The following is a 26,925-nucleotide window of genomic DNA, read 5'->3' as shown; positions in this document are numbered from 1 at the left end:
AGTGACTTTTTTTTTTTTTACTTTTAAAGGGGTTGAAATTCTCTGTTCCCCACCCCCAAAAAAATCACTTCAATTTTTGAATTGTGAGCATTTGAGAGGTATGATGTGAAGAGTTTTCATGAATGAGTCAATGCATGTATGCAAGGTTCCAGCCTGTCTGCTGAATGAGAAGGAACTCTGTGTTGTAATTATTGGTTTGGGGATGCTTTATAAAAACTGCAGTACAGTCTTCACTAATTTGACATATTACTTTAAGATGAGCTATAACCAGTACAGAGATGCTGTCCCCAATAGGTCTCTTTCAAATCCCTATGGGGTTCCTCTGTTTTTGGGGGTGTGGTGGTTTATGGTTAAAAAAATAGAGCTCTAATTAAAATAGGCACCCTGTTTGGGAATTAAAATTCTATTACAATTAGCAGATTTCCTGTTTTCTTACCATGTGTTTTTTTTTTGTGTTTTGTTTTTAAAACAGCAAGCCAGAGCTGAGCAGGAAGAAGAATTTATCAGCAACACTTTATTCAAGAAAATTCAGGCTTTGCAGAAAGAGAAAGAAACCCTTGCTGTAAATTATGAGAAAGAAGAAGAATTTCTCACTAATGAGCTCTCCAGAAAATTGATGCAGGTAAATTATCTTTCTTCTCTCTCTTCTACTCTCCCTAGCTTCCTTCCTCTCTAGGAACAAAGTGACTTAGAGCATTTGGCTTGAAACCTTTTCTGATGAGGTTATAGGTAAAATTTCTTGGAGATTAAAAATATTGGGTTGAAGATGGCAGCAGTGTGACCCTCCAAACTGATTTTGTCATCTACCTTCTTAGGAAGGGAAGATTTCTGGGCCCTAAGCACTGAGAAGAACTTGTAAAACTTCACTCTGAAACTTTTTTATTTATGCTGAGAAGTGTAGAGTCATAACACAGGCAATGCTGTGGGTAACATTTTCAAAACAAGGGGATTAACACCAAATATAAGCTTCTTCTTCTTTTAATGTTCAATCTATTGTGGATGAACATGCCTTTTGATATTAAGTAAATATTTCATATAAAAAATGAGGACAAAAAGTAAAATGTCTTTGAAAATTTTGATAATCATGTCAGTTGAAATTACATATAATGTTCAAATGAGAAAGAAGTTACTGAACAAATACCAAACTGCTATGCAAGCTAATCACAGTAATATATAAGAGACACAATGCACCTCAGAGGATTTTATTTTTCTTGTTATGAACATATTCATTTCTCTTTTTTACTTTCAAAACTTTCTAATACAGTAACAAGTAAACATTTTTATGGGAAACAGTTTGTGGGTTAGTATGAACTTGAGACTATAAAAAGATAAATGGGTTTTTGTTTATTAACACAGTATGTCCAAACCAATGCGAAGTTATTAAAATTATCATTGGAACAACATTATCTATTTGTCCTGAGTTGTCTTCGAAACAATGCAATGTATTTTCTGTTCATCTATTACCAACAAGATCATTCATTAATCAAATTGAAGTATGTGTTCTAGTACGATTATAAGAAGATATGTGAGGCTTTTGGACATTTTTCATAAACTCTTAATGTCTCCACATAGACTCTACAGGAGCGTACTAGGTTTAGTATATAGAAATTTTGATGTTAAGACCATATGATGGCCCATGAAACTTTTAGCCATATCTTTTCTCTCTGATTATTCTGTGATGTACTGTTGGAGTCTTGTACATGATTTGATTTATATAGTAGTGATAAGTGAAGAATGGACATTAAGGCATCATTATTGAGCAAGAATTCATAGCAGTGTGTTTGTGTGTGTGTGTGGGTGTATGTTTTAGTAGTATTTGAACTTGGAGCTTCATACTTGCTAGATAGGCACTGAGCTTCTTAAACCACATTTCCAGACCCATATGAAATTTTTTGCACTGAAACCTTTTATTAATCTGCATTTCATACAAGAAGAAAGGAGATGGTTAGCTTGTCTTTTGATATCTCTTACAATAGCAATACTAAATTGCTTTTTCTATATGGTGCTTTTAAACCACAGTTGAATGTATAGTTCAGGTCCCTTCTTAACACTCCAAGAAACATTTTTTTTTTTCAGCCTTCTTTAAACTTGGTGTTCTTAGTAATTGGGGTCTATTACCACATTATCTGTTAAAGCAGTTAAAACATAGTCTATGTTCCTTTTTCTCCATGAAGATTCATCTCCATTGTGGGTGGTTGTGTGGGTTAGAATTGGCCTCATATTCACTTATAACTTACTTTCCAAAGTCACTGATGCCCCAAAAAACTGAAAAGGAATGAAAACTTAAGAGCCAAAAAAAAAAAAACCAAAAAAAAAAACCCAACAGAGTTAGTATAGAAAAGTACTGGGCATAAGAAAGCTTGAATTTAAATGTTGTAACCTGCAGGATTGCAGTGATTATTTTTCAGTAACAGTTATGTCCTTAGACACTTTTGCTCAAGGCTAGTCTTGTACTGCTGGAACCACAGCACCACTTCTGGCTCTTTCTGTGTGTGTGTGGTACTGAGAAATTGAACCCAGGGCCTCATGCATGCAGCTACTAGGCCATGCTCCTTGCCCCCACATTGTTTTCTTTCTAAAGAGAATGAATAGTATATAAAATCAGTAGCATAATAAATTGCTTTTGCCCAAAGCAGTCCATGATATATAGCTCTACAATTCATTTGTCTGTAGTCAAAAGGTATGGTTTGAAGGTGGAAAAACATGGTGAAGATTGGGGAGTTCTAGTTGGGTTTGTGGTTAGGATGTGTGGATGACTAACATGTCCCCAAGACAGCGACTGATGAATCTCAGCATGCCTGTATGCTCTTGGTTTGTTTGCTCTTAAAATATTTTTTGGTTTGTTTTGCTTTTTACATATTTCCTGTTTTTGTTTAAATATACATAAGAAAAATTTACCATTTAAATCATTTTTGAGACTACAGTTTAGGGATATTAAATCCATTATCATTGTTTTGCAACCATAGCCACCAGCAAACATCAGAACATTTTCTAGCTGAAACTCTGACCCGCCACATACTAATTAAGGTCCTAATCCCGTCTGCTTTCCTTTAGGCTTCTTGAAAGATGATGGATGGCAAGTTTCTGGATTATGTCAGTTGTGTGGCATGATAGATAAGTTGTCTTTTCAGTTACAAAATACCCATTTTATAATCCGAGAACATACCCTCCATTGTTGGATCTCAGAGATGCAGGGAGAAGGGCTCTGAGGTATTTGGTACTCACCCTCTGTCTCTACATAGGTATTTTCCTTCCCAGTTTCCACCAGTCCTTTGTTAAAAATGCACATTTTCTTCCACCTAACATGGTTGTTACTACTCCCCATCTGGAAGATTTTTAGACTGAGACCAGCAGACTTTTTCCAACCGTGTAATTACTTTAGTATGGCTTTCTAGGTATTTGCTTCTGAAATGAGACTTTTAATGAAAAGCTTTGTAAGAGAAAGCATACTTACTGCAAATGTCACTGATAGACCAGTGGGTGAATTGAACAGATAACCATGCAAATACTTAACATTTTTTACCCAGAGGATCCTAAAAGGCTATTAATAGAACAGTTTTCGTTTTGTCAGCTCACTTTGTTATCTCTGTCAGTGACTGCCCATTGCCTTTATGTGCATTTCAGAGGGACTGTTTGATCCTGAAGACAAAAAGGAGAATATTGCTCTTTGCCTCCTCTTATCTACCCGGGAAAATGGTTTATCTTTAGAAGCAAGGAAATCCTTTCCCCAAAATCAAGTTTGGGGAGATAGCATAACTACCTCAAATAGGCTAATCATCACCAAAATAAACATTACACACAAAAGAAAGCACACAGCTTTTCTCCATTGATTCTGTGTGGATCCAGTCTGGAAACAAAATTATATTCACTTTGTGAAAACTCTAACTTGAAAAATGGGCATCTTTCTGAGCCAAGATCATGGGATTAACTACTTGATTGTTGAGACATTCTTCTACAGAGAACCCTCTAAAGGTTGGCAGGTCCAGCACAGGGCTGAATTCTGCTCGTAATTCCTTGAGGAGAGATTGCAGCTCAATTATTATTTATAATTAAGCTTTACAAATGAGTAAACTCTTGATCGGAGTTTTATATGTAACACATGTTAGAAAAATGTCGAAAACATGGTTAGTAGTAATTATACTTAAGTTCTGAGCTGACAAGTTTTTAACTTTTTGTATCCTTATCCTTCTGATTTTATAAAAATGACATATATTACATTTCATTACAAAAATGTCTTCTATAGGCTAGAGGCGTGGCTCAAGTGGAAGTGTGCCAGCCGTTAGCAAACAGGACAAATTAACACAAGGCCCTGAGTTCAAACCCTGGTGGTGGTGGGAAAAGAATCTTTTTTACGTAATTAAAATGTTTAGTTACTTGTTGTAGTTACCTTTTGAAACATTACCTCCTGACTTATTATAAGGTGCTAGAATAATTCTCTTTCTTATGGGGTTAGTACATTGAGTGGGTCCACTGTAGAGTCAAACTTAGTTGAAATAGAACTCCACTACCCATATTGTTAATAATCTGAATGCTTGATGTGAACACCACTGGGTCATTATTGTTAATTTTTCCTTAATTCTTAATTTCCCTGGTTGTTAACCACTAATTATCAGTTCTAATAGATAGTGTTGTCTTTGCTGATACTGATAGTTTTAGATGCTGTACATTTATCTGTCTTTGCATTCTAATCTAACTTTTAAATTTCAGACTTCAATATTCTTTAAAAAATGTTGTGTGTGTGTGTGTGTGTGTGTGTGTGTGGTGTGTGTGTGTGTGTGTGTGTGTGTGTGTGGTGTGCGCATGCGTGTATGTGCATGCACATATATTGAGACTTGAACTAGGGACTGGGTGCTGTCTCTTACCTTTTTTACTCAGGCTGATGCTCTTAGCACTTGAGCCATACTTTCACTTCTGACTTTCTGGTGGTTAAGTTGGAGGTAAGAATCTCAGGGACTTTCCTGCCCAGGCTGACTTAAACTTCGATCCTCAGATCATAGCCTCCCAAAGAGCTAGTCCTTACAAGTGTTAGAGGCCAGTACCAGGCTCAGATATTTAATTATTTAAGATCTGAAATGGGTTTATAATATTGTATCTTTGATCCCCATTTAAAATAGGATCTAGCTTTCTTGCAGCAATGCCACTATTGTTCTACTTGAAATTTTCATGCCCGTATCCTAATACTTCAGACAGAGTTTTCTGGATCTTCATAGGGTGTCATGGCTTTTTTTGTATCATTGTTTGAACTGTCCCTGGAGTTAGAATGCCTCCTGGACTTAAAAGTGGTTCTAGCATCTGTAGAATGATGACATGTACAAGAAAGGCAGGAAATTATGGGCAAAACTCTGGCTGAAGCTGCTATACCCAAAGGAATGGTTTCTGAGTATCAGAGTATCATGCAACTGCATTTTTTTCTTCCATTTATAGAGGAATAAAACTGGAAGAATTTCCTATGTTCCCACTTGTACCTGTTCACCTAGACAGAAGGCTAACCACTCCACCAGCCATCTCACTTTCCTCCCCTAGAAGTCGTTTTGTCTTTTTCAAGCCAATTGAGTGGACTTTCCCCCCACTAGAGCTTATTTTTCCCTAATCTCAGGAGAGCTGTTTCTTTTAGTAACACGATGTATCTGTGGACAGCAAAAAGTACAAGTTCTCATATTTCTTCTTTTCAAGCATGTTTATTTGAAGCTCCTTCCTGCCATTCCTCCTAAGATGGTAATGAAATCATTTTGTGCAGGCAGCAAAGTTACATGTGATAATGCATGAGATGCTGTGTTGCTAATTACAAGTGCACCAAGGTGAAGGTTACTATTGCATCCATGTAGGTGAAAATTTTAGGCCCATAGCCGTCTTGCCTGTAGTTTTTCAGAGCTATTAATACTCATCAGAGAAATGTGTTGTCATAGAATAGCTTTCAAAACAATTGGAGATTTTTTTCCCCCTGGGATTGTCATTCCCAGACAATCTGAAGCTTAGCTTTGACCTTCTCTTTCTGTAAAGCGAAAGGTTTATGTGTTTCATTCACAGTACATCTACAAAGAGCTGCCAAGTTTTTCGTGTGTGTGTGTGTGTACACCTTCCTGAACTTTATTAAAAGAATTGATATGCTAAGCACAAATTGCAAAAATAATGTAAGGACAGGATGAAGGGCTTAGGAACTTTCTATGCTGACTACATGAACATAATACGTAAGAAAATGCAAATAGCAAAATAAATATAGAAAATAAGATTTAGGTAAGGTTGGGGGTGAAAGTCTGTTTTTTTTTTTAAAAGTTGGAATAAAGTAGGAACCATTGTTATTTCTAGTTGGAAAGGCTGGTTATATATATATATATCATATTGTTACAATATTTTGCCTTGTCTGATATATTTTATATGTGCTTAATTGGTTATTTGAAATTGGATAGGGAAGGAGGGAAATCAAATGAGTGGGGGGAGGATGGGAGGGAAATGGGGACCATGTCATGAGAAAGGGTATCAATGTTTGTGAAGTAATGCACCTTCTATTTGGTGACTATAATGTAACCCTTCTATCAATCACAATAAAAAAAAAAAAGACGATGTCAAATCTTTACCTCAAAAATGTTTTACATTTTCTATTTTATTTTATTTTGCCAGTCCTGTGGCTTAAACTCAGGACCTGGGTACTGTTCGTGAATTCTCACAAGGCAAGTGCTCTACCACTTGAGCCACAGCACTACATCTGGCCTTTTCTGTATATGTGGTAAGGAGAAATTAAACCCAGGGCTTCATGAATTATAGGCAAGTACTCTATCACTGGGCCACATTTCTGGTTGCATTCTTATCTTTTTTTTTTTTTTGCCAGCCCTGGGCTTGAACTCCGAGCCTGAGCACTGTCCTTGGACTTTCTCAAGGCTAGAGCTCTACCACTTGAGCCTCAGCATCACGTCCAGCTTTTTTCTATGTACGTGGTACCAAGGAATGGAACCTGGGTCTTCGTGCATGCTAGGCAAGCACTCTACCACTAGGCCAAACTCCCAGCCCATGCATTCTTAGTTTTAAAACAGTTGACAATTAGCTCAGTCAGTAGTGAAGTCGTTAAAAGTTAACATTCTCTTGCTAGTTGTCTTCACCTTCCTTTTTCCTCTTTATTGCAAACTAGGTAATAAGTAGGGAAGAAAGAAATGTCCTTTTTAATTCTCATAAGATATTAATATAAAATGAGCCCTTCGGTCTAAGCATACTTTACTCCTGAAAAGATAATGCAGGTGTTAGGATAAAGACTTTTAATGCTATAGGCAGTGCTGGTTGTGAGATTGGAATTCAGGGCTTTGTTGTCTTGCTTAACTTTTTTCTCAAATGTAATCACTAGAGCCATACCTTTACTTCCCTAAAGGACTCTCTGATCTAATTTTTTATTTTTATTTTTTTGTCTTTTGAGAGCTATACAAAGGAGTTTCAGTTCAACATGTCAGTTTACAAGTACAGTGCATCTTTTTTTAGTTATTTTTTTATTGTAATTAATGAAAGGGTTACATGATATTTGCCAGATAGAAGGTGCATTAATTCACATACATTGATACCCTTTCACGTGTCTTGGTACCCTTTACCCTCTCCCCCACTCCCCCCCCCCGTCTTAGTTTTCCCCCCTTCCCTATCAAATTTCAAATAATCAAATACAAATAAATTCAATATATCAGACAACAGAGTGAGGTACTGTAACAATATGAGATACCCAAGGGACAGCAAAGGAGATGAGAAATAACATAGTACATTAAGGACAACAATCATTCGTTATATGGCTTTTGTTTCAATATCCTGGAGGTCCTTTCAATTAGCTTCATACTATATGGCCTTATGTATCAAGATTTTGCTCTATTGCAGATCTCTGCTAGGAGAGTCCAAGATTTCTACTGATTATGACAAATGAGGGAAACCATTGAGCCTAAGTTCCTTTGAGTCTGGCTTACTTCACTTAATCTGATTTTTTCTAAGTCTTTCCATTTCCTAACAAATGGGTTGATGTCTTTTTTTCTGACAGCAGCGTAGAATTCCATTGTGACGAGTACAGTGCATCTTGATCAGCGTTACCCCTTTCATCTTTATCCCCTCTCCCAACCCCACCTTATCACCTGCAACTCTTCAAGATTCTTAGCTCCATTTTCACTGTGAATGGAATACTATAACTGCATTTGCACAGCCTTTCTCATCTATCCCTTCCCTTTGACTCAACCACTCTGGCACCCCAAGTTCTATCTTCTTGGTATTCATTTTGTTAGACTGACTGTAAGATATTTGTTCAAAGGAGTTACAACGTTGGAGTTGTCCCCTGCATATACTGCACTTGAGTTAATATATTTGTGTGTAAATTTACATGACCCACTGTATGTTTACATATGTTTGTAAATGAAATCCAACTTCACACATGAGAGAAAACATGCATCCTTTCACTCTCAGAGCCTGACTTAATATAATTTTTCCAAGGCCATTCTTTTTCTTTTTAATGATGTAATAGCATTTTTCCTAATGGATGAATTATGTATATATATAACACAATATATATAACATTATAGATTGTGCTTTCTTGACCAGTTTGCCCATTGAAGGACATCTGGGCTACTTCCATAGCTTGCTGTGGTGAAGAGTGTACAGTAGATTGGAGTGTGAAAAGGTGTAGGCAGTATCTCCCTCACCTCTCCTCCCTTTCGTTTTCTTTTTTTGTTTAGTAGACATCATGTTGTTGGAAGTCCTGGAATCTCAAATTTAGTCCATTAGGTACCCTGAGGGGATGGGAAGCTTGAACCCCCCCTGAAGATGACCTGGCCAGATGTGAGGGCTCCATTCTAAGCCTGTCTTGAAAATGCTGACAAGGAACCAAATAAGAAATAATTAATAGTCTATAAGGACTTCAGTATCTTTTTTTCCATCCCCAAAAGTTCCATGTGGCTTGTAATTAAGATAAACTTCAATCAAGACAAACAAAAGCTAGACAAAATGCTTTTACATTTTTACTGAGTACCAGGCACCAATGGTTCGTGCCTGTAATATTAGTTACTGGGGAGGCTGAGATCTAAGGATTAATGTTTGAAGCTAGCCATGGCAGAAAAGTCTATGAGACTCTTAATCTCTAGTTAACCAGTAAATTCACTGGTAAATAGATGGAAGTGGAGATGTGGCTCAAGTGCTAAAATGCCATCCTAAAATGCCCAGGCCCTGAATTCGAGCCTCAATATAGTACCCCACCCCAAACACACACACACACACACACACACACACACACACACACACACACACACACACACACACACACACACACACACACACACAAAATTAGAGAACTCTAGATCTTATACCAGTGGTTGGAGAGAGGATACTCCAATAATCAGAGCTGCTTTTATTGTAAAGGCAGTTGAAGTTTCTTGAGAAACAATTCAGATATGCTTTTGATAGTTGTATGAGGCTGATGCTACGGAAGTCAAAGAATAAAGCTGGCCAAATTTGGGGTTGATAATTACCCTCTCACTTGAAGCTGGAATCTAAAAGAGCTACAGTGTTAAGGATAAAAGTAAACCAGTTTCATATGAACTATGTGAGCCAGAGATTTAAGCTTTGATTCTGGATTAAGGTAGGCTCAGTACTTGGCTAAAGAAAACAGAATTTTCTGGAGTTAGATACTATCATTTCAGGCCACAAATTGTTCTATAAATACAAAATTAAATGCAGTATCCACACAAAAACAGCCAGGTACATGAAGTTAAGTGATTCCATGAGTGTAAATGAATAGAAAAAACGAAAATGGACTTTGTTGATACTTCAAGTATCAGAAATATAAAGCTTGGCTATAAACCAGTCATGCTGAAAGAAAACCGAAGCTTGTAATTCTTTGCCAGGAAACTAGGAAAAATGGCTTTTCTTTTGACAATTCAAAGGGTAAGTGAAAAATTTACAAATAATGATATGACAATATATTTGATATTTAGGTGATATCTACAATTTCTTAGAGAAACATCTTTTTTACAGCTGAGGAAGAAGAAAATAAGAACAATTGAATCAGTGGTCAGAGCCTTCATGAAAAAGCAATTTAAGGTTCAAATAGCTTCACTGAAAGCATTCAGTGATTAATAATCTTCCAGGAACTCTAAAGGAAAAAAATAAGGGTAACATATATAATATTACAGTCTCAATTCTGAGTAAGAATCTTAAATAAAAGTAAAATGAAGCCAACAGTGCATTAGAAGGGCAATGTACCTTGAATGTGTTAGGTTCATATAAGGAATACAAAATAGGTTTAATCATACAATATCAGTCAAAGTAATTAGCCCCATATAAAAATTTTTAAAAAATGTCAGTAGATGGGAAAATTTTATATACAATGGAATTTTTTAAATATAGCAATTTCTAAAAAAAAACTTAGTGAATCAAGAATGGAATTTAAATCTGGTAATTTTTATAAAAAAAAACAAATTAAAAACTGGAACCAAGTAAATTGAGGATTCCAATAGATGGAGTTGGGAGAGATGAGGGAATTAACATAGCTTAAGAGGCATTATACTCGTAAATGGATGCGTTGAGTTGAATATCCTTTTAAAACTAAAGATGACAAAAATTGTATTAAAAAGTAAATTACAAAAAAAAAGCCTGAGCAAATGTTTGTGTTTAATTATGACGTTAACAACTTTCCCTTTAAATTCTGAAAGAAGACAGGATGCCTCCTACATTACATATATTGATTTGTTACAGATTGCAAGGCAGTGCAAAAAGGCAAACAAATGGTAAATGATACCAAGGTTGAAAAGGGAGAATTATAATTGCGACTTGTTTGTGATTGTGTATGTGGAAATGTCTAGAATCTACTAGCAAACAATTACAATCAAGGGTATTTTCACACAGTTAAATATGAAAATAAAAAGGTAGCATCAGAAATCTCCCGAAGTTAGTAAGCACTTTAGAAAAGTATAGATTACTGTGAAAGGTACAAGAGCAATGAAATTTTAAATAACTTCTGTTATGATGGCAGTATCAGAGCAGAAAAGAAGGAAGCTGGCCTTGTGGATTTCTGAAGGAGGGCTATTTTTGTCGGAGGCAACAAGAGAGGGTTCGCTTGGGATTGGGACTGTCATATAGGAGGAACAACAGAGAAGCCAGTGTGGTTGGAGTGAGGTTCTACAAAGAGAGGGCTGAGATACAATCAGAAGGATAATGGACCTAAGGTTTGAGGACTGTAGATCACGTAGAGTCTTGGAAGCTACTGCCAGGACTTCAGCTTTCACTGTTGGGGAAGGGTAGAATAACCTTGCGTGACTCTTACAGTTTTGTTTCTCAGTTATGGTACAATAGGGGCCAAAGTGGGAACAAAGAGGGTTAGTTAGGAATGGCTAATTTGTAATCCCTGCCAAAAGGTGGTGAGGACTGTTTCAGGGTGGTAGCAGAAATGATGGAGACTGTAGGATTCTGGGTGTATTTGAAAGAAATAGCCTCCAAAATTTGTTCATCAATTACAAGTGAATTTGAGAGGACTGGGATCGTAGTCTAATGGTAAAATGCTCACCTAGCATGCACAAAGCCGTGGGTTCGATTCCTTGGTACCACATATTCAGAAAAAGCCAGAAGTGGAACTGTGTCCCAAGTGTTAGAGTGCTAGGCTTGAGCAAAAAGTGTCTAAGAACAGTGCCCAGGCCCTGAGTTCCAGCCCCATGACTGGCCAAAAAAAAAAAAAAGTAAATGTGAGAAAAGAAGAGGAAGAAGAGACTTCGAGGTTTAGGCTTCAATGATTGGAAGAGTAGGTTACCAGCTTTAGGGTGTTACCAAGCAGCAAGTAGAGTAGGCTTTAGTAGGAAGGTCAGAAGTTTAGTTGACCTCAAATGGAGAAAACATATAGTTGGGTTGAAAGTTCTCTGGCTATCAATAGAAAAGTCTGGACTAGATAGATGCATTTGGGAGTTATCATTAGAACTTATTGCCATGGAAACCTAGGCCATCAACCCAGGGGATGTGTCTAGAGAAGCAGACCAATGTTGTACCATGGGAAATCATGCAAAGACAAGCCACAGAGTAGGAGACGGTCTTTCCAACACATATAAACCACCACAGTATTATAAATCAGTCAGAATAACAGACAACCCTAGTAGAAGAAACCTAGTAGAAGTCCTGAACAGACTCTTGCCTTAAGCGGATCTCCAAATGGCTGAAAAAAGGAATGAGAAAGTACACAACTTGACTATAGTAATGAGGAAAGGTGAATTAATCTAACACAGTATAACATTTTCATGCACTGCTGGTGAAGCATGAAAATTGTTGCGACTACTTTGAAGATGATTTGGCATTCATTACCTAATTAGGTTAGAAATATTCATATTCTTTATGACCCAGCATTTCTCCTTTGGAGTGTATATCATACAGTGTGCAGATGTGCACCAGATGTGTAGATGTTCTCTGTCCCCTTGATCATAAAATCCAAAACTAGAAATGGCCCAGTGTCTGTCGTCAGCAGAGAAGATAATTTGTGGCATACTCATTCAACTGAATGCCATGAAAGAATAAAAGTACACGTCACAGGGGCCAAGGATTTGGCCTAGTGGTAAAGTGCTTGCCTAGCATGCATGAATATCTGGGTTTGACTCTTTAATACCACATATATAGAAAAAAACTACAAGTGGTGCTGTGGCTCTAGTGGTAGAGCTTTAACCTTAAAAGTCCAAGGACAGTGCTCAGACCCTGAGATCAGTCCCCATGATCGGCAAAAATAAAATAAAATACATGTCACAGTTTCACATGTCACAATTTCATATAACAGGGTCATTTAAAAGAAGCTAGATTATTTTTAAAGCCATGCGAAACTATTTTCAGATAAATGTAATGTCAGTAGCAAAAAGGAGAAAAGATTCAGGATGTTGGTTTTTAGTGGGTCTTGAAGGCGCCATGATCGGGTTGAGACTGCGAGGAGCTGGTGTGTTGTATCCCACTTGGGAGGACTGTGGCATATAGTAGTGCACCTCCTGCAACCTCTTCAATGGCTTAATTAAGGCTGTATAATTTAACTTCTGCATCACGATGCTCAGATTCATTCGTGACTGATAAGTCAACTTCTTAATGATGTCCTTTGTACTTAGTTATCCTGCTCAGCCAGACGTTTCATCTTGGGGACAGACAGTCCACAAAAAGGGAGGGTGGTGTCCTTTAGGCAATATTTGCACATGCAAGGCTATAAAATTATTGAATTAGAACTGCATCCATCCTGGTCATAGCCCTTCCAGAGAGCTGTAAACAACTAATTGTAAGTATGCTTTGGAAGTTTTTTCTTTGTTTTTTTTCGTTTTTTTTTGTTTTTTTTTTTTTGTGAAGGTGGCAGCAGACACCAAAGATAAGGAGAAAGGTTTTGAAGCCAGAGACTACAATATGAACTTTGAACTTTATCTGTGAGGCTTTGGGCTGGTTACACACCCTGTCAAATGTGTGGTTTCATTCCGTGTCTAATGCAGGTGATAATAGCATCTGCTGTAGAGTTATGACTAAGTAAATAGATGCATAAAAAGTGCTTGACACGTGACAAGCTGCTTTTAAAAGTAACTGATGAAAAAGATAGGAAAGTGCCATGAACCAGACATTAAAATTCACATGAACAACAACGTGCTTGTCACAGCTTGAGGAGGAGTGTGCCATAAGCCAAGGGTGTGTGGGAAGCCAACCACCAGTGACTTAGAGATTCAGGCCCTGTCAGCTGAGGCCCAGCATGAGCAGGTGTGGGTGTCCCAGTTTCTGTAAGAGTGGGCTCCTGTGATTAGCAGGCATTGTCACAGGGGTTTATAGACCCCTAGCCTTAATGGTCTCCATAAATACTTTGCCAGGATGATGATGACAATGTGTCTTTGGAAAAACAAATGAACTTTGTCTTTAAGTACCTAAACGTTGTGCATTTTTTTGCTGGCTTGGTACCTGAAGCCACCTATGTTTGCAAACCTTGGACTGTTAACTTGGACCAAATTGAAGAAAGATTGGAAATCTGCATAGGGACTTCAAATGCTGTTCCAGTGACTTTGGGTCCAGTCTGTATGGAATAGTGAGGCCCTTGGAGGCTTTGAGTAGGACTCGGTAACACTAGGGTTTGTCTGCTGGGAATCTACTTTCATTCTTTATGATGAGGAATAAAAGGCTGGGCCAGAAGCACAGGAAAGAGGGTGTTTGACAGTTGTTAGGGAGTCTGGCTTCAAGTAATGGATAACTGAAGAGATGGAAGGTGTTGAGCAAGAATAACAGTAGCAGTCACAGTGAGAAGGAAGTGGGAATTAGAGTGGGCTCAAATCGGTGTGATTGACACATGGAGGTAGGAGTCTGAGTAGTGCTGAGTAGAATAGTAGAGCAGTTGGTTCTTAAGAGATGATTGATACTTGGTGAAATGCCTTTTGACATTTTCCCAACTCATGTTAACCCGATCATTGTTTTTGAGGATCCAGTGACTTAATGCATTTATTATAATGCAGGCATTTACATGGAGCCATGCAGGTAGGTCCTATCCTTAATATCCTCCATTAACTAAGAATGTTGACTGTGGGACACTGAAGTGAGACACAAAAGTATTTGTGTTGACAAAACAATGCCAAAGTGGAGGCACCATTGGCACATTGTAAAGCATTTTTTTTTTTTTTCTGTAAGAACACTGGGTCTTTGAGCTGGCAGTCAGAAGGCTTGCCTCACTCGTTTGGGGCTGGCTCGCATGACAAGCCCACACCTGCAGGATGTATGCCTGGCAAACCTCCCTGCATGTTGGGTGGGAGGGCCGGCTAACCAGCCAGGCCTAAGCCTACGTGTGCACCTGCAGTGGCTGTTGGCAGTAGTTCTCCCAGGTGAGTAATTTCAACACCTCTACCTGCCTGGGAGAATGTTGCTGAGAATAAAATGTCACTTGGTACATAGTCCTTGAACCTGGCTCATTGAGGAAATCTCAGAAAACCTTTTGTAAATTGTCATGACCATTATTGATCATAGGCTGATTTTTTTTTTCAGGCTTTCTTGCTTGCCAGAAAATTAATGCCATACTTTCATTCTTTAGGGAGATAGGTATTTTGCTCTATGCCCTCAGTGAAGGAAATAAGAAAATGCTTAGAGTTTGCTATCTGGAATTCTAAAATTCTGCTTCACAGTTGTATCTTTGCTGTAGCTTCTTCAATTATATTACATTTTTCCCATACTGAATCAAATGTATTATGTATTAAAAATGGTTGTAGTATTATAAAAAGTATTATATTAAACTCTTGAGTTTTGAAAAGTCTTTCATTATGTGTATGCGTTTCTTATAAATACACAGGGCAAACACATGAGTTTACTTCAAACATATTGACAAAATATGCTTAATTATATGCTTCTTAAGTTTGAATTTTAGTTTAGAATTTCTGACGTTATTGAAAGATTTGATAGTGCTAACAATACAGTTTAAGACCTCCCCTAGAAATTTAAAATCAAGCCACACTGAAAATGACCAACAGAGAAGAAAGAGGAATTTCCTTTTGATAGTTGTTATGGGTTGGCTTGTACCAGTTTCACTGGAGAGTTTTCCAATTTGGGTGTCATAAACTACATCTTCAAAATAAACAGGTGGATACAGGATGTTCAAGCATTTAAGGGGCCAAATTGCTTGGATTTACATGGAACAAATGGGACTATCCATTTCCCAAAACACTTGGGATCAAAAGCATCTTCAATGCCAAGTTGCCCCCCTCCACTGGATTTGAAAATATTTTCATATGCCTAATAAAATAATTTGGGGATGGTTCTTAGGTCTAAACATAAAATACAATTTATTAAAGTGTCATATACCCCAATACACACATACCTGAAGGTTGCTGTATACAACAATATCAGCACTTTTCCTGTGAGCATCGTATGAAATTGGGTAAGAAACTTTCAGCCCGGGTTGTGTTGATGCTCAGATTGTTGCAGAATTTGGAGCGTTTTTTTAAATTATTATTTTTTTTAATTAGAGAAGCTTTACAGTATTTATTTAAAACAATTTCTAGATCCCCCCCCCCAGGCACATTTTGTTAGGTAAGTGCCATTATTCTTCTTTTGCATCCCTACTCCCATGTCTGCCTCTTCCCCAGCTCATCTTAACCTTCATTTAATCATTTTGAGGATTTGAGGTATTTCTATATTTTTCTACCCTTTTTTGAAGGGAGAGAGAGGGGGGTGATTTCTTTTGAAAAGAAATTGTATTAAGAAGCTTCACACCTGCTTCTTGGTTTGCTTGTCACCTGAGAGATGACAGAACAGACAGCAGACAGCAGGACTGTTGCAGTGTCCATCCACAAGAGAAACTGGATCTTTATCAGGCAGACTTATGTCTCAGAATGGCTTGTTATCTTCTGAATAGGCTAGTGTAACCCAGGGACCTTGCTTGAGTCCTGCTAACAACTGCTTTTCTCTTGAGAAGAAAAAGCCTCCTAAATTTAGGAACTCGTATAGGCTTTGCTCAGTCTGCAGTCGTAAAGGAAATACCTAACTAGGTATTGACAGGTTAGACCATGTGTCAAAATATGCCTTGTTTGCATGCAAGTCAGTGAGAGCCTGTGTGCTTAGATTCTCATCCTGTGATGAACACTGCCGGTGTGCTTCAGTGTTGAACTGCATCCTTTGTTTTAATTCACTTGGCAGGAAAGCATAGGCATTCTGTCAAATAAAATGGTAGTAGTTGAAAACATACTAGAGAACATAGCTACTACATTTGTAAATATTTTAAAGATTTTCAGACTCAAATTTATTTCTTTTAACTAGGAGAGGTGCCCAGTGTTAATAAACTGTATTTGGGCATGAATGATCTCTTAACTATAGATGCTATCTCCCATTGGGATAGTACATAAGTCACAACATACCCAACAAGGGCTTGTTAAAAACATTTTTGCTTAGCTTACCTCCTAAACATAACATTATTTGTTCTATTGGAGTCTCTGTGTCTGCCATATGGAAACTCTTTTTGTTCTGTGGCCAGTCTTAGTTCTTAGCCTTGCTTCTTAGTCTTACAGAACCCGAGTTTTAAATAGACTTGTCACTGTAAGCATCTCTCTATTTCTGCTTTGTTTTTATTTTCTGGGTCCTTGCAAGGCTGACCACTTTTTGTCTTTGTTTTTTTTTATAACTATGCAACAAAAACATTGGTTTACTCAACATTTCTAGAAGATACCAGATTTTAAGCTTCCTTTTTATAAATCCAAGAGTATATTTCCAGATCAGTGGATTGCATCAACTCTGGAGGGAGAGATAGGTTTGTCCTTTTTGAGACTGAGCCTGGGGAAGGCCGAGCTTTCTTCATTGTCCTTTGTAGCCCTTAGAATGTGTAGATACAGCAACTACCCTCTCACCCCTTAAGCAGGTGCACATTGCACTTTTCTCCTGTGCTTAATCATTTCATTTGAAACTACCAAGCCTGTGTTAGGTGATAGTGAGTATTACTGTCTGGGTTACTATTTCTCTTGGGTTTGCCCAGGTATAGCAGATGAGAACTGGTCTGGGGTTCAGAGCCTGGGATGGCCTCCACTACTACTATTTTCTAACTATATTGTGTTGGTCCAGTGGCCTCTGGTCAGATATAGAATGGAGGTAATTGTGCCTCTTAATGCATGGTCAAAGCCTGGTCCCCAAAGAAATGATGTGCTGTTTGTTTTTGTTCAGGTACTGGGACTTGAACTCAGGGTCTAGGCCCTGTCCCTTAGTTTTTTTTCACTCAAGGCTAGTGCTTTACCATTTGTGCCATAGTTCCATTTCTGGCCTTTTGATGGTGAAATGGAGCTAAGAATCTCATAGACTTTCCTTCCCTGGACTGTCTTGGAACCACAATTCTCAGATCTTAGCATCCACCAGTGTTTATCACTTTATATTCTTACTTTACTTTGTCTCCGTCTCCTGGATTTTGACATACCAAGCTAATCCCTGCTATGGATCTGTAAAACCCCACAATGGAGAGTATTTGAAATAAAGCATGGTTACTCAGAACTGTGGGTGGCCCTGGCCCACTGGGGTTTCTTTGGTTTCCTTTTAGTTTTGAAGGTTGGAAAAAGTCTTTTAAAATTTTGGCTTGTAACAACAGCATAGCTTTATATTTTAATTACACAAATAAGTTTTTTTCCATGGTTTTAAAGAAGGATGAACGAAGTGTGATGTACAATTTTATTTTCCAGGGAAGATTAATGGAACTGCTTTTTGCCACAGTATGCTCTCGCACAATGGGGAATAGTTTAGTCATTCTGAATAATTTATTTAGTATATTTTGTGATGTGACATCTCTCTCTCTGCAAACATAACACAAATCTGAATAAACTTCACTTAATAAAAATGGTGTGATATTTCTTTTTAAAATGTCTTAATTTGTATTCTTGTGGTATAAATCTCAAAAGAGCCAGAGCATTTATGCTGAAAAATAAGTTTCCCTCACTGCCTCTTTCCCTAGCCTCCTAATTCTTTCCCACAGAAACAACTACTGCTTTTAAAATTGAGATCCAGATTTGAGTACAGTTTGATATTCTTTGTATTTGCTTTGTGACTTAAAGTTGTAAGGAATGTATCAGGAGTGGGTTCCCAGTACTCAGTTGCCTGATGAACTAATGTAAATAATACCACTTTCGTGGTGAAGTCTCTCCTAACCCCATGTGTTCACCTTTGAGATCCAATGTCTGCACAGCTTTGAGTTTCTTGATTTCCATGTCCATGTTCTCCTTTTCTAGTTGCAGCACGAGAAAGCAGAACTAGAGCAGCATCTGGAACAGGAGCAGGAATTTCAGGTCAACAAACTGATGAAAAAGATTAAAAAGTTGGAGAATGATACCATTTCCAAACAACTTACATTGGAGCAGGTAAGTGTCTTGAACTCTTCCTGGATGTTGCTTTCTCATCACCTGTAGAATATGAATGAATAAAGAGTTTCAGCTTGTTTTTCCCACAGTGGAGACTTCATTTCTCAAGTAATCATTGGCAAGCTTGCATACTTTGCTCATTCCCTCATGAACTTTTCTTTCTTTTTAACCACATTTAATTAGGTTTTGGGGATATGTGGTGATACACTGATTTATAGCAGGAAATGTCAGGTTTCTTTTTTTACAAAGGATGAAGAATGTTTTTTAATAACAGGAACCTTTCTGTGATGAAACTTCCTGAGACTAAGGGTGGTATGGACCTAAAAGCTTCATTCAAGAGTTCTTTAAAATACACACCCCAAGACATGTGAAGGGGTATCAATGTATGTGAATTAATGCACCTTCTATCTGGCAAATATCATGTAACCCTATTACTAATTACAATTTTATAAAAAGGAAAAAAAATACACAGTGAATTATTAGTCTTAGCAGTCCTTTATTACTTGGCCTAGGCTCTGTCCCTGAGCTGCTTTTGCTCAGTTTGTGATCTACCACTTAAACCACAGTGCCACTTTCAGCTTTTTTCTGAGTATTTTATTGGTGATGAGGCTCTCACAGATTTTCCTGTCATAGGATGGGCATTCAACTGCAGTCCTCAGATGTCAGCCTCCTGAGTAGCTATGATTGTAAGTGTGAAGCCACCAGTGTCTGGCTGAGTTATTAGTGATGTTACACGAACAGTATCTTTCCCTGGCTAAACTTGTTGATACTGATATATAGTATCTTGGTAACTCATCCTGGGTAAGCCACAGACTTAATGAACTTCCCTGAGCCCAAGTTCTCCATTTGTAAACAGCACAGAAAAGACTAACATGGGGAAAAGGCAAACTATAGGATTCCACAGGTAGGAAGTAGCAATAGCACATATTTGTTTTATGTGAGGCCCTTGGAAACCATTTGCATAGATCACAGGAATTACCTTAGAAGTCCATGCGGGTCCTTCTCCACCACACACATCTGTGGCAGCCATTATTCCCCACCCCACCCATCCATAAACTCCAGTCCCTGATGCCCCTGGCCTTTTATTCTCTAATGCCCTATTCTTCTCTAGTGTCCTGGAACTGTGTTTTCTGTAAAGTAAATTACAAGAGGCCATATATGTGTACACACACACACACACACACACACACACACACACACATATATTTTTTACAGCTATTTGGGTTACCATGCAAAATTCATGTTTAAAATTTATTAATTGATCTTTGTTTTATAGATCTTAATGGATGATGAACCTTTTCATGTGCGGTTGGTTCACTTAATCTCATATTCAGGGTCCTTGCCATGTGTCTGGCTAGTTCTTCAATTGCTCTCAGCACTGCTCATTTTTTACCTGAGATTCATGAAACTGTGATGGGAACAAAAGATGTGAGGGGAAGTTGGGGTTTATTTTCAACTAGTAATGACTTTTTTTGTTGTTTTTATATCAGGTAGACAAAAGTCTCAAAATGGGGAATGTTGCTAGATTTTCTAAGAAAGACTTCATCTCTTCCATGTAAAAGGAGAAAACAGTTGTTTTCAAGGACTAGATAGATATATAGAGAAATGGATAAATGGAGAGAGAGATCTATATCTATATATATATTCATATTCATCTCCAGAGTAGGAATTTATTGTTACCATTCAGTTTCATTTATGAACTATTTTCATCTTTCAAATTTATTTTTAAGCTGGGCTTAAAAATATTTTGTTCCTGCTCCACAAATATTTTGCTCACCTGCTTAAATATCAAGAAAGCTTTGAGGATTCTTTTCTAAATTCCTCACAGGTACCTGAAACTGGTATTCGTTGTTTGAGATAAATCAAGCTGGTGTAGTGAAAACTTTGTTCCAGGGAATTGAACCCAGGGCTTCATGCATGCCAGGCAAGCACGCTACCACTAGACCACACTCTAGGCCCTACTGTTGTCAATTTTAAGCAGCATTTGTTACACATTTCTTTGTAGGCCCCAGTGGAGCCTGCAGGCTGAGACCTTGACCCCCCCACCCCTAGGATTTCACTGTGGCCACAAGGTGGAAGTAGTGAGCTAGGGTCAGAAGGAGAAGGGTGGCCTGATCTCTTAGACCTTCTGAGGGAAGGGAGGGAGAAAAGACAGCTGCCTCCCTGTCTCCAGATCCTCTGCAGACTTAATTAAAGGAGCCTCTTTAAGTGAAGGTCAGGGCATACATTCTCTATATTAAGTTAATGACTTGCTGATTTTCAAGATTATTTCAGATCCCCGTAATAAAAGGGCTTCTGTAATGGAACACGTGCATTGCAAAGCTTTGTGCTAGACCTAATCCTCAGATTCTGCATATAAAACCCATGTTTTAATTCAGACAGAAATTTCACACTGTAATAAAACTGACCTTCATACTGTAATAAAATTTACCTCCCCCTTTTTGTTCTGGCTATGTCCTGGATGACTTCTGAATCTTACTCTGTTTTTACAAAGCAGACTATAACTATAAATTATTTCAGTCAGTGATAAGGAGAAGTGTTTGGGTATTTTTCTTTAGAAGTAGAAATAAATCTGAGTTCACATAGATATAACTGACCACCTCCTGGTCATGTCTTGAGATTATGGTAGTTTATATAATATATCAAGGTCCATACTATATTATGTAATATGTTTTATAAGTTTGCACTGTAATGTGTATTATTGCCAGAAGAGCAAAGACATGTACTAAGATATACTAAGCTGTATTACAAGGACCTAGTTGTAGTTTGTTCCTTGGGTGTTCTAAGTATAAACTTGTAGCTATAAACTATTTGAAGGCAATTACTCTTACATGTGTATCTTACATTACCACATATGTTCCTTGATTTTTCCTAGGACAGTTTAAGTATCAGCTGTTTAAAACATAAAATCATTGTATTTTGAGTATATTCACAGAACTGTGCACCTATCACTATTATCAATTTTAGAATATTTTCATGACCTCAAGAAGAAAGTCTGTTCTCTCCACCCCTGTCCCCTATTCCCTTAAGAAAGTTCCACTCAATCTCCTGTGCTACTCTGCCCTTTCATCTAAGTAGAATCACATAATATATGGTCTTCTTTCATTTAGTATAGGGTTTTCACCCATATTGCAGTATGTATCCACATAGCTTTTTTATTTTTCCTAGCCAAATAATTTCCCACTATAAGGATATACCACATTTTATTTATCTGCTCATTATCTGGTGGACATTTAAGGTTGTTTCTACCTGTACATTTGTGTACAGGTTATGGGTATAAATCTTTCATTTCTCTTGCCTTCTACTTAGTAGTAAAAATGCTACATCACATGGTAAATTTATGATTACACAAAATTATTTTGAAATAATTCATATTTTATACTTAGTGAGTTAAACCTACAGAAAGAGTATGGCAAGACCTTTTGCCAGAAATGTGTATTGGCTATATGAATTGGCCTTCAGAGTCAGTCTTGGGTTCCTTCCTTATTAAGTCCCAGTTAAACTCATGCCAGAGAGCCTTTCTTGTAAGTTTATCTCACTGGAAGTCAATAGAATTATTATTCTCTTAGACTCAGAATCTGGCAGCCTTCAAATAAGAAAGGCGCTAACAGCTTCTCAGTAAAGGATTTTGGCTCCCAGTGATTCTATTGGTATGTGGCAGTATGAGTGTAAAGGCCACAGTGCTGAGAAGATTAACTTTGTCCTCAAACCCTAGTGAGGACATGGGATAGTGGAAAAAACATGATGAAATCCTTGAATATGGACATTAGTTCTTCTGGAACTTTTCATATTTCCTCTCCCTCCACAGGTTATTACAGAGGAGGGCCCTTCATGTAGGTCTTGCTTCTGAGAACTATACAGGCTTGCACTGTGCACGGCCCCACCCATTCATGCTGCTTTTTCAGACATGGAAATCCAGAAGGGGAACAGGAGCTTAAGTCACATGGGTAGCCACTGGCAGATACAGGCCCTTGTTCTCAGCCTGATGAGAACTAGACTCAGAGACGATCTGGCCTTTGTGAAACAGACTCAACATTTTTTTTTTTTTTGCCAATCCTGGGCTGGGGCTCAGGGCCTGAACACTGTCCTTGGACTTACTCAGGGATAGAGCTCTACTGCTTGAGCCATAGCACCACTCCTAGCTTTTTTTTTTTCTTCCCCCTCTATGTATGTGATAATAAAGAATCGAACCCAGGTCTTCGTGCATGCTAGGCAAGCACTCTAACATAGGCCAAACTCCCTGCCCAACATCTTTTATACTTACAGGAACTCTATTTCTTCTCTGTTCAGACAACCTCCTTAACTGTTGTATTTATTTTACTTAGCTTTGGGGGATTTACTTTGCATTCTAAATGCTCACTGCCAAACATCCATTAATAAGATGTAAGAAAGCATATTTGAGAATATTACAAAATTATGAGGTCTTACAGCTCACAGTTTTAATCCAATAAACTGGACTAATCTAGTCAACATGTTGCCCTGCTGTTCGGGGCATTATAAACAAATGGTTGGTCATTCCTTGTGAACCTGTACTGGAAGATTTTTCCTTTAAGTGTGGTCATTGTATTTGGGATCCATGTTTTCTTAGGAACTAGTGAAAACATTTAGAACTTGAAATTTTCTTTTTTGTGTCAGAATTTCTTGATCCAAATATTTTCTTCTATCTAGAGATACTTTTTGTCACTTGTACACTCTTAAAAGACAACTGTTGGCTTATTTATTAAGTGAAGTCAAGTGCTCCAGGTTCTGAAAGCCTTCTGCCCACTTGGCTCAGAAAATGATCGTTTGGGAAATGCTATTGTTTGGGTGTAGTTTGTCCTGAAGTGGTTCATGTGCTAAAGGCATTGTCCTTCATTTGGCAATGTTGGGAGGTGAAAGAACCTTTATGATTTGGAGCCTGCTGTGAAGAAAGTGGCAGACATTGACCTCAGAGGTGTCAGAGAGTGAGTTCTTGAGGGAGTTAAGTTATTACCAACAAATAAAAAGTTATTACAAAAAAGTGAACTTGAACCCCCAATTTTTCTGGCTTCCTGCCTGGCCATGTATTCTCTCCCTCTTACATATTTCCACCATTATGACTTTTTTTATTAAAGAATTTAGTAACGTTGATTTTTACATCATATTTTAAATGACAAGTTTAACAAACAAGTGTTCAAGAAGGGAATCTCTATTTACAATCACTGGGACATTATGACTTTTTACTGTGTGCTGCAACCTAATCAGACTTAAAGAACTCAATTCTGGACTTTCAGCCTCCAGAAAACTGTGAGCTAAGTAAACTTCTTTGTTATTACCTGGTTTTAGGAATTTTGTAATAATGAAGTGGACTGAAGAAGAACGAAAACAATGACCATAAAACACACAGACTAGACACGTAATCATCACTTAACATTGCAGTAGGAAGGTAGTATAGTAGAATTAGTTGTGTGATGTGGTTCGGCTAACACTTAACCAAGTTGCCTACCATGTGCCAGATGCCTTCTTTCCTTCCTGTAGTTGGCTCAGTGTTGCTTTCTCAGTTATTTATATAATATTGGAATGTATTCTTTTATCTAAGATGCCTCTCCTTTTCCAAGGCTTAAAGCCCACATGTAAAGTGAGGATTTAAGATTGGCCTGGTAATTCCATTTCATTTACATTCATTTGTTAATGACAAAGATTTAATATATGTAATCTTTGTCATTGGGGATTGAACTCTGGGCTTAGGCACTGTCCCTGAGCTCTTCAGCTCAAGGGTAACGCTCTACCACTTGAGCCATAACTCCACTTCTGATTTTCTGGTGCTAATTGGAGATAACAGACTTTTGTGCCCAGGCTGGCTTTGAACTGTGATCTTTAGACCTCAGCCTCCTGAGTAGTTAGGACTATAGGCATGAGCCACCAGTGCCTGGGTAGCACATATAATCCTAATGAAACTTAACCTGAGGTCATATCTCACCAAAAGCATAGATAATTTAATTACTAAATGTATAGATGAACAGTTTTCGAAAGTAGGAAAAATGACTAATATATGAAGAAACATTCAATCTTCTTAGCCGTAAAGAAATACAAATCAGAACATCACTGAGATTTCATCTCACCCAGTCAAAATAGCCATCATCAAGAAAACAACAAAGTCTGGTAAGGATGTGGGAAGAGAAAGAACATTACACTCTTGCTAGTGGGAATTAGTGCAGTCACTATGGACATGTTCCCTCTCCTATGGAAAGTCAGGAGAGAAGGAAGGAAAGAAATACAGACAGACAGACATAAAACTACTATATACTCCTGACATACCCCTCCTGGATCTAAATCTGAAGGATATAAGTCAGTGTACAATCAAAACATTTGTGCATCCACGTTTATTGAAGCACTGTTTGCACTAGTTAAAATATAGAGTTGGGTTAGGCGGCCATTCATGAAGGAATAGATAAAGAAAATATGGCATATGCATACAATGAAGTATTATTCAGCCCTAAAGAAAGTATGTTGTTTTCAGGAAAATAGGTGGGACTAAAGATCCTTCATGATAAGAGAAATAGGTCATACTGAGAAAGACAAACCTTATTCTCTCTGATAAGTGTAATCTAGTCTTTATAGGTACATACTAAAAACAAAAAACAACTTCTGTTTATGGGTGAGTACCAGCAAGAGGCTGGGTGATGAGAGTAGTAAATATGGTTAAAATTACTTTAAATGCATATACAAAAATAGAACAGTTAAACCTGTTGAATTATTTTAAGGAAGGGGAAAAGGGAAATGAAAGGCAGTGATACAGAATGAATTTCATCTGTATACACTGTATACATGTATGGAATATCACAGTGAGCCCCTTTGTACACTCTGCCCTTTTTATTATATGTAATATAAACTGTTCTGTCTATAAGATGTGTGACTGTAGGTTAGCCTCTTGTGAAGCAGGATTATTGAAAGTGAATTTCAGGGGCAGGAGTGTGGCTCAGTGGTAGAGTGCTTACCTAGCATGAACAAATCCAGGTTCGATTTCTTGGTACCACATACACAGAAAAAGCCGGACATGGTGCTGTGCTCAAGTGGTAGAGTGTTTGCCTCAAGAAAGCCCAAGGACCATGCCCAAGCTCTGAGTTCAAGCCCCAGGACTGGCAAAAAAAAATGAACTTCATACCAAGAAATAAATGTCCAAGCTAATTGAATGCATTGATTATGCCTACATATATATGTAGGCTACACTTAGTTTTCTAAGATTGCTTATTAAAATATTTTATCAACATTTTAAGTTTTATAAAAGATACTTTATAAAAGCTACTTTACACACACACATATATAAGGTTTTTGTTTGTTGTTGTTGTTGTTTTTGTTTTTGCCAGTCCTGGGTTTGAGCTCAGGGCCTGAGCACTGTCCTTCGGCTTTCTTGAGGCTAGAGCTCTACCACTTGAGCCACAGCACCACTTCTGGCTTTTTTCTATATATGTGATACCACGGAATCGGGTAAGACCCAGGTCTTAGTGCATGCTAGGCAAGCACTAAACTAGTCCAAACTAGTCCAAACTCCCCGCCCTATATGTTTTTGTTGTTGTTTTTGAAAGCAGTGCTTTACACTGATGTTCTCTTCAGCCCTGTTTTGTTTTTAGAAAAATGTAGGTCACAGGAGACTAAACAGTGTGACAATTCAGTAGTGGGTATGGCCTGCAGTTTGAGAAGCAGGCTTGGGTGTGCCACATGCTTTGTGGCCTCCAAATCTTCATGGACCTGTTTGTCGTCCTTGCCTAGAACATACTGATCTTTTCTTTCTTCTTATCTTGTCTCTCCTCTGGTCACTGAGGGGTCTGTGGGGGTATTTTCAGTAATGTTCAGTGGCTTCTTCCTGGTAAGTTCCCTGTAAAGGCAGGCAGGGACCATCTTGACCTGACCATTGTATTCCTGGCAACTCGTGTTTATTGAGTTCTCCAAAAGTTGTAGATGTTTCCGTTAATAACCTAAGCTGTCATCTGTTTCCTTGGTTACTTTGCCCTCAGTTTTTGGGAAAACGAGTCTGCACATTAGTTAATTAAGCCTCCAGTGTTTCCTTCCTTTTTGGACCTGGCTATCCATCTCTTTAGTTTAGGTGTCTACTTGTGCTCATATGTTATCAGTGAACTTGGCCCTCTGTTTTGCCCCCATCCATGCTGTA

At 37.9% G+C, this 26,925-nt stretch overlaps 1 protein-coding gene across 1 annotated transcript in view; it reads left to right on the top strand.

Annotated features, from left to right (window-relative positions):
- The window catches only part of Ccdc6 (coiled-coil domain containing 6), a 97,023-nt gene that overhangs the window by 48,936 nt on the left and 21,162 nt on the right, over positions 1–26,925 (top strand). The window contains exons 2-3 of the mRNA XM_090346379.1: positions 473–622; positions 18,669–18,797. Of these exons, the coding sequence (XP_090202505.1) occupies positions 473–622; positions 18,669–18,797 (279 nt within the window). The remainder of the gene's footprint in view (positions 1–472; positions 623–18,668; positions 18,798–26,925) is intronic.

The sequence above is a fragment of the Megascapheus bottae genome, chromosome 15 (genome assembly GCF_031878675.1).
Source record: "Megascapheus bottae isolate mThoBot1 chromosome 15, mThoBot2.hap1, whole genome shotgun sequence".
Classification (NCBI taxonomy): Eukaryota; Metazoa; Chordata; class Mammalia; order Rodentia; family Geomyidae; genus Megascapheus; species Megascapheus bottae.
This window is presented reverse-complemented; position numbering and strand designations above follow the sequence as displayed.